The sequence below is a fragment of the Aspergillus tubingensis genome, assembly GCF_013340325.1.
Source record: "Aspergillus tubingensis WU-2223L DNA, scaffold_4, whole genome shotgun sequence".
Classification (NCBI taxonomy): domain Eukaryota; kingdom Fungi; phylum Ascomycota; class Eurotiomycetes; order Eurotiales; family Aspergillaceae; genus Aspergillus; species Aspergillus tubingensis.
In genome coordinates, this window is record NW_023336278.1 from 489,709 (window position 1) to 506,826 (window position 17,118).

The 17,118-nt window shown below is 51.8% G+C and overlaps 6 protein-coding genes across 6 annotated transcripts; 2 read left to right on the forward strand and 4 right to left on the reverse strand.

The window, feature by feature from the left end:
- Positions 1–32: 32 nt before the first annotated feature.
- On the reverse strand, positions 33–1,935 carry AtWU_02698 (SANT/Myb-like DNA-binding domain-containing protein; the record flags this gene model as incomplete). The annotated part of the gene is made up of 3 exons (XM_035497811.1): positions 33–1,605; positions 1,664–1,781; positions 1,842–1,935. The coding sequence occupies 3 exons, from the start codon at positions 1,933–1,935 to the stop codon at positions 33–35; spliced, it is 1,785 nt and encodes a 594-aa protein (XP_035353704.1).
- Positions 1,936–2,245: 310 nt separating this feature from the next.
- On the forward strand, positions 2,246–3,087 carry AtWU_02699 (emp24/gp25L/p24 family protein; the record flags this gene model as incomplete). Its single annotated transcript, XM_035497812.1, has 3 exons — positions 2,246–2,405; positions 2,477–2,865; positions 2,938–3,087. The coding sequence occupies 3 exons, from the start codon at positions 2,246–2,248 to the stop codon at positions 3,085–3,087; spliced, it is 699 nt and encodes a 232-aa protein (XP_035353705.1).
- A 1,587-nt stretch (positions 3,088–4,674) lies between these two features.
- AtWU_02700 (sensor histidine kinase/response regulator) lies at positions 4,675–7,621 on the reverse strand (the record flags this gene model as incomplete). The annotated part of the gene is made up of 2 exons (XM_035497813.1): positions 4,675–6,563; positions 6,631–7,621. 2 exons carry the CDS (start codon positions 7,619–7,621, stop codon positions 4,675–4,677), a joined length of 2,880 nt encoding a protein of 959 aa, XP_035353706.1.
- A 2,294-nt stretch (positions 7,622–9,915) lies between these two features.
- On the reverse strand, positions 9,916–10,728 carry pup3 (proteasome core particle subunit beta 3; the record flags this gene model as incomplete). Its single annotated transcript, XM_035497814.1, has 4 exons — positions 9,916–10,059; positions 10,131–10,585; positions 10,642–10,660; positions 10,726–10,728. 4 exons carry the CDS (start codon positions 10,726–10,728, stop codon positions 9,916–9,918), a joined length of 621 nt encoding a protein of 206 aa, XP_035353707.1.
- A 436-nt stretch (positions 10,729–11,164) lies between these two features.
- On the forward strand, positions 11,165–12,748 carry AtWU_02702 (putative UBX domain protein; the record flags this gene model as incomplete). Its single annotated transcript, XM_035497815.1, has 2 exons — positions 11,165–11,301; positions 11,359–12,748. The coding sequence occupies 2 exons, from the start codon at positions 11,165–11,167 to the stop codon at positions 12,746–12,748; spliced, it is 1,527 nt and encodes a 508-aa protein (XP_035353708.1).
- Positions 12,749–13,401: 653 nt separating this feature from the next.
- On the reverse strand, positions 13,402–16,511 carry AtWU_02703 (ribosomal protein L36e; the record flags this gene model as incomplete). Its single annotated transcript, XM_035497816.1, has 8 exons — positions 13,402–13,485; positions 13,910–14,095; positions 14,523–14,712; positions 14,935–15,381; positions 15,466–15,561; positions 15,640–16,022; positions 16,088–16,192; positions 16,251–16,511. 8 exons carry the CDS (start codon positions 16,509–16,511, stop codon positions 13,402–13,404), a joined length of 1,752 nt encoding a protein of 583 aa, XP_035353709.1.
- Between the last annotated feature and the right edge of the window lie 607 nt (positions 16,512–17,118).

Sequence of the window (17,118 nt, forward strand, 5' to 3'; positions counted from 1 at the left end):
CATTCTCCAACGCCCATAACATCAATTCTCTTTTACTTCCGTTGCCGCTTGGTACTCTTATCACTAGCATTGCTCAGCACACTAGCAGAGCGTTTATGTGAAGGCCCATCTCCCTCCTCACCAGCACCAGCACCTCCTGCCTTCTCCCCCGATTCATCCGTCGCACCCTTCTCCTGCCCCTCCGTATCCCCAGCACTCTCCTCCGCCGCCGCAGGAAGCGGCTGATCCTCCTGCTGCTCCGACTTAACTTCAGGCTTACCATCCTTCTCTAGCGCCTCCTTTGCCTTCTTCTCACGTTCCTCCTTCGCAGCCTCCAAGACCCGAATCTCACTCTCCACCTTCTCCGACACCTTCCGCGCCTCCAACAGCAAATTCACCGAGTGAATCAACTTCTCAAAATCCCTGCAGACGCGCTCCGTCGGCATGACAAGCCGCAGCGGTACCTCCAGTTCCGCCAGCGCGGCAGCGAGTTTCTGCGTCTGCACATTCGATTTCGCTTGCGTAAGCTTCTGTGCGCGGTCACTGCGGAATTGCACGCCTGGTGCCAGTCGGTCGTGGTGTTGTACGCCGTATCTGGCTTCTTCGGCGGGGGTGAGAGTCCGAACGGCTTGTTGCTGCACTTCCTTGTTCGCTGCTGCGGCTGCGGCTGCAGCTGCCGCGGCGGCCTTTTTGTTGGTTGGGGCGGCGGCCGGGGTTGCGTTCGGGGTGTCGGCGCGGCTGTCGCGGGCGCTGCTGGGGGCATTGGGGGCAGGGGTTGCGCCGGCGGGACTGGGAGCGGCGCCACCTTCGGGGCCCAGGATGGAGCGGCGTTTCTTGCTCTTGTCGGCTTGGAGGAGGGTTTGGAGGAGTTGAGAAAGGCCTTGGCTGGATTGGTACATAGTTGTGTTGCCGACGCTGATGGGAACTTCGAGGCGGGAGTAAAGTTCACGACGCTCGGTGATGAAGTCTTGTTCGTTGGCGGTGATGCGTTTGAGTTCTTCGAGGAGGACGCTTTCTTCGCGGACTTCGTCGGCTGTGCGGTTGAGTTGGAGGGCGGCGAGTTCTTTGCGGGAGCGTTCACGGTCGGCGTCGAATTTGAGCATCTTCTCGTGTAGTTCAAATTCGGCTTCGGACATCTCAGAGGGTGGGTGTTCGAGTGCGAGCATGCTTGCGGCAATGAAGTAGTAGCGCGATTTCATCTGCTCCATGGTTCGGTATTGCTTTGCGGGGACAAGGGCGCTGGTGTTGTTGGAGTCGCCGTCGACGGAGTGCGGTTGATAGTCGTAGCGGTCGGCGATTACGACCCAGCGGAGGTCGTACTCTTCAACTAGGTCCATGAGGTAGTCGGTCTCCTGGCGCGTCCAGTCGTCGTTCTTGAGATGGCGGTTGTATTCCTCGTCTGTGTAGCGGTTGGGTACGCGGGCTTTGATGTTGTATTTGGCGAATACGGAGTCTTGCTGTGGTACATTGTCGGAGGTTGAGGCATCGGCGTTGTCTTCTTTCTTCTCGTCCACGTCCATCTCGGAGCCCTCCAGCGCGGGGACCTTGGCGGATTCATGCTGGCGCTGCCAGTGGCGGAGAACGAGGCCGTCGGAGCGGGCGCTGTTGATGAAGGGGGTCATGCGCCTGATGGAGTCAGTATTCGGTATCGGAGAGCAGTAGATATATGGTGGTGTGTGCGTACCATGGCTGGACGCGCTTTTTGCTCGTCCATTTCGGGCGTCCCTTGTAGCGGTTCTCGTTGATGGCGATCGGAGGTGCTCGTTCACCTAGCAGAGCATAGAGCTCACGGGTAATACCCTCTAGCGTTGGGAATATGTCAGAATAGTTTTAGGTGAGTAAGGGAACCGAGAGAAGCTCACCTGGACGCTTCTCGACGACCTTCTGTTTCTTATGAGGTCGGGGCTGGCCCTCCGCGGGCAGATCCAGCATGTCGCGAACATCGGCGGCGGCCATGGCGGAGGCACCTGTGGGGGTTTAAGGGCTGAGCGAATTCCAAGGGGTGACGAAGTGCGATGTATGTAATTTTTCAATGAAACCAACAAGAAAATAGCAATGCAGCAATGATGATGATCGAGGAGCGAGAAGGGAAGAGGGGAGGAGATGGAAGGGAAGATGAAGGCGGAGAAGCAAAAGCCATGAGAATTCGCGCCAAGACGGGATCCGGCCAGATCGAGGCAATCGCTTCATCGCCAACTGTTCTCATCATCTCCCTCCCTCTGTTGTTTCTTTCCCCCTCCGCCAATTTCTCCCATTCAACTGCATCATGGCTCCGGTAAGATCCTCCGCCTCATGGCTGTCCTCCTTGATGGCCGTCTGTGCCATCCTGTGCCTCTCGGTGCCCGCCAACGCCCTCTACTTCTACATGGACGGCCGCCAAACAAAGTGCTTCTTTGAGGAGCTCCCTAAGGATACCCTGGTTGTCGGTATGCTACTCACTATCTGCTTACCCATTTTATTCACTACTCAATACTAATGCGATATGGGTATGATAAAGGTACCTACTCTACCGCCGTGATCAACCAACAATCCAACACCTACAATGTGGACCCTAACCTTAAGATGCTCGTCACCGTCGACGAGATCTTCGACAACGACCACCGCGTCGTCTCCAAGCGTGACAGCCACTCTGGTCGCTTTACCTTCTCCGCTGCCGACGCCGGCCTGCACAAGATCTGTGTGACTCCCGAGACCAACGCCGCAACTGGCGGCGGCTGGCTGTCGGGCGCCCCGTCCGGTGCCGTCCAGGTCACTCTGGACATGGCCATCGGTGAGACCAGCAAGATCGAGACGGAAGACAAGGACAAGATGCAGGATATTGTGCAGAAGGTGAAGGATCTGAACGGCCGGTTGCAGGATATTCGTAGGGAGCAGGTGTTCCAGCGGGTATGTTTCCCACCACGGGGATGATGTTTTGGGCAGTATGATCAATGACTTACTAACAATGTATCTAAACAGGAACGTGAAGCTGAATTCCGCGACCAGTCTGAGGCCACCAACTCCCGCGTGGTTCGGTGGACTCTCATCCAGCTGGCTGTGCTGTCGGTGGCATGTGCTTGGCAGCTTTCGCATCTGCGGTCGTTCTTCATCAAGCAGAAGTTGACATAAACGGGGGACTTACTTTTCTTTTTCTTTGTTCGAGATCGGGGGAGTACAAGTTGAAGAAAATAGGCCAAAAGGAATGAGTGAGAGGTACCTGGTTGTACTTACAATAAACTACTACCTAGCTAGCTATGATCGGTTGTTTAGCGATTATTATTTCTCTCTTGTGTGAGTTTGATGAGTGAATGTAAAATGCATGTATGTGGTTCTGCTGCTACTACTTCAAGGAAACCTTGCGATATCTGCTTCACTCCCCTGCCTCTATCGTTCTGCCGACACATATTTTTTGGGATGCTTGATATGAAGATGACCGGTATTGTAGTCCCAAGAATTTCTCAGCATCTTGCTTGTCCACTATACGGAAACCAGGTGTTCAAGGGAATCCAATGCATCACAGTAGTCACAGAAGATACGACAGCAGCCGATACTACTCTCCATACAATTACATCAATTAGAAGGACCAATAATACTTACTGGATTAACATGGCATATATGATGGTAGACATTTCCCTAATTCCTTGCTAGTATGGATCATGCTCTCTAATATCACTTGTTCTATCAGAACTGGATTCCTCAACCAGCAAACCCATCACTGTCATACTTCTAGTAACTGAAGTATGCCTGAGAACTTTCCTAATTCAATACAAGCCACGTGCAAGCAACTCAGCACTAAGAGTATAGATATAGAGTTCATGGCTATGCTCAATCTCCCACAGCAGTCTAAGCCAATCGACCAACTCTTCTCCTTCATGCCGCTACCCGATCCATTCATCTCATCGTAGCAACAACTCCTATTAGATTGATCCTGGTCCCAACCACCAGAAGATAACCCAAAGACCCCCCCCCCCCCCCTCTGTTGCATCTGCTCTGCTGCAGCCCACAGCCTATGCTTTCCGAGGCATAGTAGCAGAGCAGTGTACTATACCAACCCAACAAATATGCTAGTTCCTGGAGGTAGTCCTACAACAAAACTACTAGAGCCATCGCAACACTGCCTCCTCGAACACAGAATATAATACGCGGCACTTGTGGTGACAGTTATACCAACTTACAATCAAAGATGTAGACAGCAATGCCCGATTGTCGTGGAGTTTTCTAGGGTTTCTTGGCTACTATGAAAAGATGTTTAGTGTGCATACTAAGTATTCTCGGCTATGTCAACCCAAAGGATGATTTGTCTTCTCTTTCGCTACTGTAAGTGGCTCGGGTCTACTAAGTTAGTGCTTATTGGAGGGAAAGGTTGTATAGATAGTAACAGCGAGATTTATCTATCTAGCATTCATTCAAGTGTTGGACCATCCAAAAATCATTGCATTCTTTCAAGTTGGACGAAACGTGTGCGTTTCCATCTTTGCCCCCAGTCATCATTTGATCATAAAGGATGCAGAAGATCGCTCGTAAATACATCAGCACTAAAAAAATTATTCTTCTAACATTAATGCAGCTGCTCCCTGCAGTAGAAACAGCGCCCATGCTGTGGTACCAGATCCAATCAAGATTCAATGGCAGACAACAACAGAAAAGAAAGACAAAATGAGGTATAAAGCGGGGGGTGGGAATCAATAACTGAAAAGACCGGAGTATGTATCTATGTCATGTATTCATCGTCGAGTCGTCGGGTTGTCTGGCGGCAGGGGTCGTGGCATCACTGCAAAACCCTAGGATCAATCGCTCGAGATCCGAGAGCTTGTACGGCTTGGTCATATAGCCCTTCATGCCCACTTTCGAGGCGCGGCTGAGTGCCTCGTCGGTGACATCAGCGCTGACGGCAAGGACCGTCGGCGCCACAGGCTGATGGGCTGCAGGCGTCGCTATGGGAGGCGGATGCTGCTGCTCAGGCCGACAATTAGGGGGGATTTGACCGTGGTATTCATCTATTAGCTGAAGGATTTTGGACGTGGCTTCGTATCCGTCCATTTCTGGCATCCACAGGTCCATCAACACAACGTCCACCGGTTTCATCTTCTTGCGATGATTCGGAGGATTGGGGATCGGAAACCCGTCCGCCGTGCTCTCGAGCTTGGGAGAGGGGCCTTCTGCTGTGCTTTGGGCGACCAGAACCTCCTGCATGATGCGGACCGCTTCCTTTCCATTACAAGCTTCGTAGATGTCGCTATAGCCAAGGCGCTTCAGCATATGAACCAACACACGCCGATTGATCTTGTTGTCCTCGGCAACGAGGAAGGTGAGTGGATGCTTTTCACCAAGTTTACTGTCATGAGTGTCACCATTAATGTGGCGTGGCATTGACTTGCAATGGGGAACCGAACGCGCAGGGGTCAACGTCACAGACGATTCCTCAGTCAAACTAGGTGACGGCTGCTGGATCGGCTGACTCGGTGTTCGCAGCGCGGGCGACAGCAACGACGATTCTACCGTCGAGGTGCTCGCACTGGTCATGCGCGAAGGATCGCAGAGCTGCGGCGGTGTCAACAGCTTGTTCGGAGGAGCCAATGTCGGATCGGGCTGGTTGGCCGGAATTCTGATCTCAAACTCGGAGCCATGGTCGGGACCGGTGGTGCAGGAGCGAACGCAGGTGAGGTCGCCGCCCATTTTCCTGGCCAGACCCTTGGCTACAAGGAGACCCAGTCCTAGCCCATCCTTACTCCGAGTGGTAGATGTGTCTTCCCGAGCAAACGGCTTGAAGAGTTTAGGCAAGAATGCTTCTGGAATTCCAGGTCCAGTGTCCCTCACAGCGATCAAGACATCGTTGGTCTTGCGGCCAACGGTGGCACACACGGTTATCACACCGCTATTGGTGAACTTGACCGCATTGAGGAAAACGCACGAAATCAACTTGGCCAGGTCGCGATCATCCACAAATAGTGTATCCGGTAGCGCGGGATCGACTGACCAATTGATGGTTTTGGAAAATACTTCACCGTTTGATGAGCGTGACCGAATCTCAATCTTCTCCCCCGTGTCGGTCGCATTGCTCACAGCAAAGTCAGGCCGACCACCAACATGCAAGGATTCATTGATCACTAGACGGAGCAGATCGCGAAGCTTGGTGAACCTCAGCGCGGGGACAACATTGACGTTAATGCCCTCCAACAAGAGATGCGGTGCCGAGCGGCGAACTGCCAGCGATGGTCGGGGATTGACCATGTTGGCCATTACTGCTTCTATCTGATGAGCAGGGGCGGCTTTCATCAACTTCTCGCTTTCGTGGACGGCGTTTTTGACTTCCTCGCTACGGGGAGAAAGTCCCTTTGGCGACACGACGCGTGGGACCTTCTGTTTTGGCGTTGTGCCGATGTTCCATTCTGGCGGATTACTCCGTCGTCGTTTGTACGGATTAACCGTGATGTTGCTTCCTTCGACGAAGACACTTGGCCGGCTGTCGCATGTGCTCAATGGTGTTTGGACGGGTCCACCAAAACAATCGTCTCTTTCGAGTTGAGGAGTCTTGGGGACTTGCATGTTCAGGTCGTAGGCGTGGACCACGTTGTCTGCTGCTTCGACCGCTCGTCTCGCGCTATCTGTAAAGATGAAAAAATGCGAGTCAGCATTCGGAAAAGGGGATCTAAGAATGGACGAAACACGAACCTTGAACCATTTCGATACTCTCCTTGAGTGTGCGGAAAACGAACCCCGCTTTCGGAGATGGTTTGTCCTGGATAGCTTCGCGAACTGTGGCATGCATGACATCTAGCATCCCGACAACACCCTGCATCGGCGTGCGGAGTTCATGTGACAAACTCCGGGCATAAGGCTTCAATGGGTGAGAGGCAAAGTCGGCTAATCCATGAGGGATGCTGATGTGTGCATCCTCGACAATCGCGTGGCTGGCAGACATACTTCTCGCCTTGCTGTTGCTCGCCTGCTGTGTGTTTGCCGCTTCAAGGTCGTCACGGATGTGCTGGACGACCAGATCTTCCAAAGAATACAGTATCATTTCGAGAAACGACCACGAAAGGTTGCGCTTCTTCAATCCGGACTCCGACCACATCAGACCAAGGTATGCGAGACATTTGGTTTCCGAGAACAGGGGGACAGCCAGATAGCCTTCTGCAGCGAACGGCAGCTGATCTTGATCGAACGATATGTAGGAGCCCAAATTCTCCGGGATCAAACAGGGCTTTTCGTGATCCATATGGGACAGGGGATTCCCGCCAGCAAAGTATCTGTGGCGATGCATGCCTGCAGTTTCGTATCCATCATTGTAATAGAATGCCGAGCCGAATAAATATGGCTTGTGGCCTCGTATTTCGTTGACCGACTCGTCCTCCCGGGCCTTGCGAGCAACAAACACGTACTGAGCGTCACAGATCGAACTGATATTCTCCATGAGATGATTCCAAAACCTTTCCGATCCGAGGGTTCGAAGATCCTGCTTCAATTTCACCAGCCGGTCGATTGCCACGTTCTGAGGCGCTCCGATATATCTGCGACCGGACGAGTCGGCCTGCGCATCGTCCTCGCGCAAAGTAGATGCGGACGCATCGCCCGGAAGAACCTGGGATTTGCACGGAAGTAACGACATGGTTGGGCCGGATGCAAAGGATTTAGACCATTCTGACTCCGCGGAATCGGGCATGATGTGCCGAATGGTGGGTGCACTGCAGTTCCCTCGATTTGCTGTTGAAGACCAAATCTAAGGCGGAGATACAGCGCTGGATGATAATATGGGAGGTCGCCAGGTTACCGAGGGGGATTGATAAGATATCAATGAATCAAGACCCAGATTGTTGGAAGGGGCACAGCGCATGGCTTTCGGTCTGTACGGTCAGTCAAACAGGAGCCCTCGTTAGCTATGTTCATGCCAGCAGGGTGTGTAGTAGGGATAGAAGGAGGCTACCAAGCACAATGCCCGTCCTAGATGGCTCTGGCTCTTCAATACATACATCACTTTGGGGTCGATAGAAAAGATGAAGCCCACGCTGAGCTACACCGCGGGGGATGCTCTGCAAAAGAGCAGGCACCGGCCTTGAAAATTATATTATCCTCCGATAGGATCAAAATGAATGACTCGAAGGATATTAGGGTGCAAGCTGGTCAATAGAAGACCGAGAGGTTCTGTTGCTTTGGGGGGAGAAATCTCCCTTTTTTCCGCTTTTTCTCTCCGCTGGGAAAGAATCTGTAGGTGATTCGCTGGATGCTTCGGATTCAGCTATATTGTTCGGGTTTCCTTTTCCCGTTCCTGAAAACCCCTGAAGATCGATCCGTCTTTCGATTTCTTATCGCGATGGTTGAGAAGCGTTCCCTCGACGACTGGCCGAGTCAAATTCTGGGGCAGAGATTAATGGCACAGACCAACCGGTGAACGGGCGGATGGTGATCGAGAGATGGAGACGGGATGGGGTGGGAGGGAAGAGGAGGAAGGAAGAGTGACGGAATGCGAGATAGAGAATCCAGGCCGGGATGAGATGGAGCGACCAGGAATGGGACGATGAGGAGGGGAAAGAAGCGAGCCTGAGAAATCGATGGGGCCAACTTGGGCCGATCGCCAGGTCTAGACGCGGGGAGGCTGAAACGGAGCGAGATGCTGGCAAGTTTTGGACCTCCCCTTCACCAGGCTCTCGCTGGCTTTCGAGACTCTAACTTGTCCCGGCTTTGCGAAAAAGGTTCTGGGGAATCCCAAGTCAAGGATGACTGAAGGATCACACAAAATGGGGAAAAAGGGGATTCAAGGTTGCGATCGGCCGGGGGGAGGTCAGCACCGGTTTGGACCCCGTGGCTATCTCTGCATGCCTGCCTACTAAACTTACACTACTGCACACTCTGGCTAAGGAATAAATTATTCTCACTTTGCTCCGGGACAAATTTCCCAGTTTCAGCATTCGTGGGTTGCACCTGGTACCTCGCCAGCAGTGGGAAAGGATCCATGGATGAAGATGCCTACGGAGGTAGAAGACCCTCCTTCGTCTGATGAGTGACGACCGTCAACATCGTCACCACGCCTTCTCACTGGCTCTTAACTGTCACCGGGAGACCTCCCGACCCAGACTCTACCCAGACTCTTCCTCGTTTGCAACCCGATCGGTTCCTACGACTTCTGCATCATATCTTCATCCTGCAATCATCCTTACCAACTAACCTGTTCTGTTCCTGTTTCTCCCATCAGTTGGCTTCCCAATTAACCTCTATCATCCTCCCCAGATATGCACGGACGGCGAGGCCTCGACCGGGGTGGCAGATGCCATTATGCAACTGTGCCATCCGGGCATTCACATTGTACGTATGAGGTCTCCACTGTACCGGAAGGGTTACGAATCTACGGGCCGGGTAACCCACGGCATAAAACTTCCTTAAAGCGTACAGCAGCTATCCCCGTCATGCGGCCCTTGGTGGGAAACCGGCAAATGTAAACTGAAAAATAGACCCAAAAACTAGATCTCGAAGCACTGATTCGAATCAAGGTATTGGCCCCGGGGGGGGTGTGCTTTGCAGCATGCGAGGGTGTGAAGACTGATCTGCCGTCGGTATGTAGATGCCTACTACCTGCGTAATAAGCCAAAGAAACCCTTCTTACTGTTGTGATGAGAACTACGTCGTATTACTCAAGCCCATTATAATTATTAATCAAACAACGGGCCAGACATCGAAGGTAGGAGCCGATGGGTGTAAAACACATGGTAGCTCGTACCCTTCACTCGGCCTATTATGTATTAGGCGGCAAGTCTAGACCCCAAGCATGGCTATCCAGGGCTTGATCATAGTTCATAATACTCATTTTCTGTTTGGTCAATCTCTATCGACAGCACGTATCTTTGAGTCGAGACATTTGGCGCCAGAGACTGCTATCAACAGCAAGATTCCATGTTGAGGGACGTAAATTAAACAGACGAACGGCGTGACATTAGAAAACAATTATACTCCAGAGAATGCCATCTAATCTTGCCTTCCCTTAAGTAGGCGCTTGGTGACCTTGTCCTTTTCTATGATATACACCTGTGCACCCCAACCGGAAAGGGCGTCTCGATCGACGGCGCTGAGCAAGGCTTGCGAGATGGTCTCGAACAGGTCCTCGGGAGACTACACCATGGTGTTAGTACAGACTCAACATCACCACCTTCATTTCTCTTTTCACGAGGGAGGAGTCTTACCAAGTTCGGCTCCCACAGACCCTCGCAGGTACCAAAGAGCTGCTCACTGGCAGTTCCGCTAACAATGAAGTCCTTCGCAAAATCGATACACCCGATACTGTCAAATCCGCAGATGAAAGGCTTCCCCGTTGTGCTGTTGATTCCGGCAATGACGGGGCTGACGAAGAAAGGTCCGAACCGCTTCTCGTATAACGACGAACTGACCAGGTTGGCGAGAGTCTGGGGGGCAATGTTCCGTTCCTCGCGGAGGCGGTACATGTTGACCTTGTACCGGAAGAGGTCGGACACAGTTGACACGTCGGTAGCCAGACCAGTCAGACCGAGGAAGGTAGAGGGGCCGTAGTTGAAGATCTTGGGGAAGTTGTTGGAGACAGTCAGGGCCTGCATACCCAACCGGAGATCACAGGCGATTGCGACGCAGTCCTTGCCCACCATGGCGACGCAGGCACCGCCATCTGTTCGTCCAAGAGTTAGTAGCTATGATGGTAAGCTGTGCGAAGCTATTACATACTGATATCGAAAGGGGAACTCTGTGGAGGAGGTCTGTCAGCTAGGTTCGTTCGAGGACGAGGTGAGGGTCACGCAGCACACATACCATGGTTAACAAAGAATTGCACAACTAGAAGCTCGAAATAAGATCGATTATGAATTTCCGGGTCAAGCTCCAAGGGATGAAGGGAGATGTGAGCGTGTAGAGGGAGGGTTGAGGCGATGGGAGATGGAAGATGGGCGGAGGATGGATGGATGGAGGAGTGATTGAAGCTCTGCCAGCAACGCGTGGAGCCGCCGAGCTTCTGCCGATGACGCTTGCGCCCGCTGCCTACAATCATTTCCCTCCGCCTTGAACAACCATTTCCCCTCACCCTCCCCATCCTCTTCTCTCACTCTACTGGTCTAGACTTTTGTTAGTTGGATTTGAATAGATAAGCTGATTACAAAGTCGCTCACTGCTGCAAAAATAGCCAGTTGACGGCCATTCTCTGTCCTATTCTCAACCTCATCTTCCCCGCCCCGCAACACCAATCCCTCAAATCATGAGCTCTCATGTCGTGGTTCTTGACTCGACAGCCCGACGAGCTACTATCAAGACGACACCTGGGAAGCATCTAACTGATGTTCTACAAGAAGCTTGTACAAAGCTAGGTGTGGATGCCAGCCAACATGGACTAAAGTAAGCATCAACTACACCCATCTTACGAAGCTCACAAGACTGACGGCTTTTGTCAAGATACAAAGGTAAAGAGCTCGATCTTTCATTGGTATTTCGCCTCTCTGGGCTCACTTCCGGCGCAAAGCTGGAGTTGGTTCAGCTCTCCCGTTCGCCCTCCGTCGTCACCGTCGCTCTACAACTGCCTGAATCAGAAGCACGAGGGGCACCCCCAAACAGACGACTCTTGGATAAATTCCCCAGCACGACAACAATATGGCTAGTATTGCGCAAATTCGAGGCTGGGGTTGCTGGAGGTGCTTCGACCCGGAATCTGACTGGACGAGGTGTCCCTAGTGGCAATGAAGGTGCAGGAAGACTCTACTACGAAACTCCGGTCGTTCAGATTATGGAACGGGAACTGTCCTCGTTTACTGATCTGCAGAAGTCTTTGGCACAGCTGGGATTCAATAACGGAAATGTGCTGCTGCGGCTGAGTTTTCGCCGTACAGAGGAACCCTTGGAGGAGGCTATGGTCAAAATTCAGGACTACTTCAAACCGTTCGACGACGTGACCCCCAAGGCCGAAGAGCCGCCTGCACCTACAGAGCAACCACCACAGGCCGATACATCCAACAAAGAAGAGGAGGCACGGCAACAGCCCGCATCTACATCCGAGGCACCTTCGACCACTGAACAAACCCTACCAACTGCTCCTACATCTGATGCGCCTGGTGCAGAACCCACCGAGGTACCAACTGGTTTCTCCCGCCCCATAACGGTGTTCTCTCCCCCCTCCAACACCACACCCCAGTCCGCACAAACAAACTACAACGAGACCGACTACATCCCATCCATCGAACACGCACAGGCACATCAGCGACGACTGAACGCAACCTCCCGACCCCAACGGCTCCCAACGGACGCCGAAATCGCCGCCAAGGCAGCTGCAGAAGAGGAACGACTTGCCGCAGTCACACAAGTAGATGTCAAAGTGCGCCTACCAGACCAAAGCCAGGTCGTGGCCAAGTTCGGACAGGAAGATACGGGCAAGTCACTCTACGACTTCGTTCGAAACTGTCTTGCCGCGCCATTCGCCAGCGAGAAATTCACCATTACATCCTCCCTCCCCAAGACATCTAGCGGAGGACAGCCGGGGAGAAACATTCAAAACATTGTCCCCGACTCAGACCAACAGCTGCTGATCAAGGATCTAGCTATGGTTGGCCGTGTGCTGGTCAACTTCACCTGGGATGCGAACGCATCCCCGGCCGCCCGGCAAAGCCAGGAACTCTTAAAACCGGAGCTGCGGACACGCGCGCAGGAACTCAAGGTCGAGCAGCCCAAGGACGTAACAGATAACTCAGAAGTTAGCAGGCCGAAGCCGACAAGCACCGGAGACGGGGCTCGTGGCGAGAAGCGGAAACCGGGCGGAATGCCTAAGTGGTTGAAGTTGCCGGGCAAGAAATGAATGATATAGTAGCAGATAGATAGCGAAATAGTTATGATTGATGTCAACAAGCAACCTACGCAACGTACAAATGAGAGTCATACGGCTGTCTAATACCAACTCATAGTTCCGTTCATTTCCCAACGGATAGTATATAAGTAGTAGTGAAGGTCCTTACGAAGTACATCTACAGTATAAGTACGAGCAAATAAACCTACCAAAAGCAAAACATCATCAACAAGCAAACCAATCCGAAACATGAAAAAATCCCAGTAGTGCAGTGGTATTGTATTGAACTCCGTTTTTCTAAACCTTTCTCATTTCATTCCCTTTTTGTTTTCCTGTCCATCAACCCCAGACTCCCCCCAAGTCCTCCAAGACAAACTCGTGAAAGAGGCCCGGGGGGCTGAAGTACTGAGATTGAAGTCAAGCGCCCCTACCAGCCAATCCCTCACACACCACGCATTGCGCCCTAGGGGCTAGGGGCTAATTTACAACTCGGAGGAAGAGAGAGAGAGGGATGTATTGAAACATGATTTTGCTTGTTTCTCACTTTCACTTTCATTTCATTTTTTGAGGTTGGGTGTGGGATGTTTTCGTTATCTCATTCTTGGCTAATAGGAGAGAGAGAAAACTGGAAACAGGAGATATTTGAGGAGAGAGAAATGGGAAGCTTAGTGAGCGCCAGTGCGGCGGGCCTCGGCGATGACACGCTGCATGTCCTCGACCTTTCTCTTGCCACGGCCGAAGGTACCGAGCTGTAGGAAATTGTATGTTAGCAGGTGGTTTTGGTATAGGAGAGTTGGAGGAAGTGGATAGGTTGGTGGTGGTGGTGGTTCAGATTGCTTGCTTGCTTGCTCGTTTTGCTCGATGGTTCCGTGGTTGGTGTGTTGCTTGCTTCGTCGGTGTGGCTTGTTGTTTCCGGCTGGCATTCATGGTTGGTTGGTGATGGATGGATTGTCGACGGCGGTTCCTTCTCCATGGTAATATCCGGTAACAATCATGGGTCCGTACATGCCGATCAAGCGTAATCGTGGAGACGTCGAAAAACACGATGCACATATAAAGCGGACCGAAACCGAAGAGACAATTGAGCGAGCAAGCAAGCGGACAAGCAAACAATCGAACCTCCCAACCGTACCTTCCCTCCAGATAACAAAGGCAAGGCATTGGCAAACGTACTCTCTTCTTGGCGAGCTTACGAGCGCGCTTGTCCTGAGTGTTTCTCAGGAGTTCGATGATACGACGCTCATAGGGGGCAAGACCGACAACCTCGCGGGCGATCTCACGAACGAAGGCCGTGCGGCGGGAAGACTGGCCCTTGGTACGGCTGATCCGGGTCTTGGGGGTGTTGAGGGGGGTGGTTTTCTGCAAGATATCAAAGACATGTTAGTCCGATTGTCCTTGATCTTCCTTGTCTTTCAACCGCGAAAAACTCCATAATTGGAGATATCAAAGCAGCAGTATTCCGATATGATCCAGCCGAGTCGGACGATTTCAATTCCCAGTTCCCAATCTTTTCCATGTCGAATGTAAAGGTCAAAAATGTCGGGCCGTTGTAAAGGAATCCTTCCGCCGCATTGCAGACAAAAAAGACCCTTCTCCGGACATATAATTCTTAAATTCCTCCCAAATTTCTCGGCCTTTTCTTTTTCCATTCCCATCCAAATTGTACCTTTCCGCAAACCGCTCACACGCTTGAAATCTCGTCGACTCGACCGGACCAAATCTTTCCACGCGCAAAGACAAAAACGGGACACTCAAAAAACAAGCTTCAGGACAGGGGACAACGTACGTGGCCCTTGTTCAGACCGACCACGATTCCGGAACGTTCTTGCGCCATCACGACGGTTGGGACGACTGCGGGTTGGCGACGACGGAGGTTGCTGCTGGGAGTTGTCGAAGTCGAGGGGCGTCGGTGCGGATGGAATCGCGATAGACTTTGCTGGGTTTTGGTTGGCCGTTGCGGCAGTGCGTAGCGAGCACTAGGGCTTAGGGTTGGTTTGCCCGTCTTTGTCATGTGTTAATGCCTGAGGTGTCTATAAGTTGTTACTACTTTGGGTTTAGTTTAGTTTAGTCTATGGAATATATGGGGATTTTGGATCAATGCGGAGTTTCCATCTATGAGATCCTGTTCAATTTCACCATCTCCGTCGTTCTCATACGCAACTCACTCTACACAGAATATACTAAACTGTTACTCGTACTCTTTCAGAGCAGGCCCAGACTCAATCTCCACCTGCACTGTCTTCAGAATTCCACCCCTCGGCAGTTGTTGTTTACATCCCTCCTCCTCCACCCGGAGCCCATCAATATTAGAGTGGAACCCCTTCTCCCCATCTCCCTCCGCAGTGCCTGTTGTAGTCATGAAGAACGTTCCGTGAAATGGTCCGATCTCCCCCATCTCCCAGTCCGATCCGGACCGCACCAGTTCGGATCTGCTTGGATCGGAACTTGGATGCCAGGAAAGATGCGAAACAGACTGTCGAGCCCCAGATCCGTTGCCTGTGCTGGGTAGTCTTCTCTTGAATGTAGTCAGACTTGCGGTGCTTATGCTCCTGACGAGTCTCTTGGCTTTTTGGGAGGTGTGTCTGTAGAAGCTCGGCAGGGCTGGTAAGCTACTGGCGATAATTCCAGAGGTTATTTCCGCCGTTCTAGCAGGACATGGTTAGTTATATAAATCAGTCCCTATAGAAGGACACTTTGGATAGGATGGAAGGAAAGGTATCATCACCTACGTCCATAAAAGCTCAGGAAACGCATCGTAAGTATTATCCGTTGTGTTGCGGTTTTTGACGCTCCAACGCAGACGCATCACGCTGGCGAGACAGCCGCTATATTGTCCGTTGCAATTAGCGCTGTTTACTTGTCGTCGAAGAACATGATGGAACAATTTAGACTGGCAAACTCACAAAAGACCAGCTGCAAATATAGCTGTAATGCCTACTTTCTTCCGTAAAGTGATTTGCAACCGCCAGACACATCTGATGGGCATCAGCAGCATCATGATATCCGAGACGACGTTCACGATGGACGTCACAAGGACAGGTATGACAGCGTCAATGCAACGACCCGGGACAGTCTTATCCCAGATCCTTGCTCTTGGTGTGCATTCAAAGATCTTCACGATAGTATCTGCCAAGTAGAAGAAAAAGTTCAGCCCCATGAGAATCTGTATGAACCACCACTGGTTACACTTGGGAGATGGAGCGAACACCCGCAAGTAAAGAAGGAAGATGGATAGTTTGGTGAGGAATATCAGAGGCCCATAGAGAACCTGCGATGCGTTTATCAGCTATATCTCAAGGTCAGTCGCTGTGGCAGATATGCCTAGTTAGAATGGGCAGGGCCGTTTTATACTTTGGCGAAATCGCTCAGATCATGGGGATCAACCTCCCATTGATGAACACCGATTCCATGTCTGTCTGCCTCGAGGGAGATACCGACAAAACCTAACAGTCCGAGCTAAGTAGTAGTGATGTTGCATGAGCGTATGATATGGCAAGCAGGAGTTGTTCCATACCCAAGCCAGACAGCATGTCCCTAGAACACAGCTCATCAGCACCTCATCGACGAGCCCAAAACGAATAACAACAAGATCCCACATACAGTCTTCCCAACCAGGCGCTTTCGTGATATGGATCTTCGAATACAGCCGCATGGCAACAAAGCCAGTACTCACGACAAGACACACCGTCTGAGTGACCACATTCCAAGGCTGATGCGAGTAGCGATAGTCATAAGAGGGTGAAGAAGAGTTTCCATTCGAGTAGACCTCGGCCATGGTATCGTCCACCAGACAAAGGGAAAGAGCTACATCAGCAACAATCCCATTAACTAGGCCTACCAAGCCGACAACCGGAGTTTATAACCCTTGTTCTGTTCCTGGCCCCAAGGCGACAAAAGTGATACATTCTAGGGTGTAACTAGTTCTCGCAGGACCCTGTCCTTGCTAGCCATGAGGATCAAACAATGGTCCCAAACGAAGTTGGAAACCTTTTCCCCTGGATAGTAAGGCGTCACAACCTGCCGGGGAACTGGTGTGTGGTACAACTCTGGGAGGGTTGTGGAAGTGCCCACGACAATGGGTCGGGGAAATTACGCTGCAATGCTAGTGTGACCCTCTCTTTGCTTGTCGAGCTTACCCTGGTGCTTCACCGTCTCAGGCACTGGCTGTTTCGATTCGCTAGACTCATCGACCATGTTTCTGACCCAAGGGTATGGGTTACATGGGACAGCCGTGCGTGATCGGAATCAAAGTGAAATACCGAATCTTCGTTGTAGCAGAGAGATGAGCATTCTCGCATACAGGTCTCGTGAGCGCTCTTCTAACTCCAAGGTCACGTCTGTCTTACATGCCGATTTTTCTCAATGGCGCCTTTGGGGTCCAA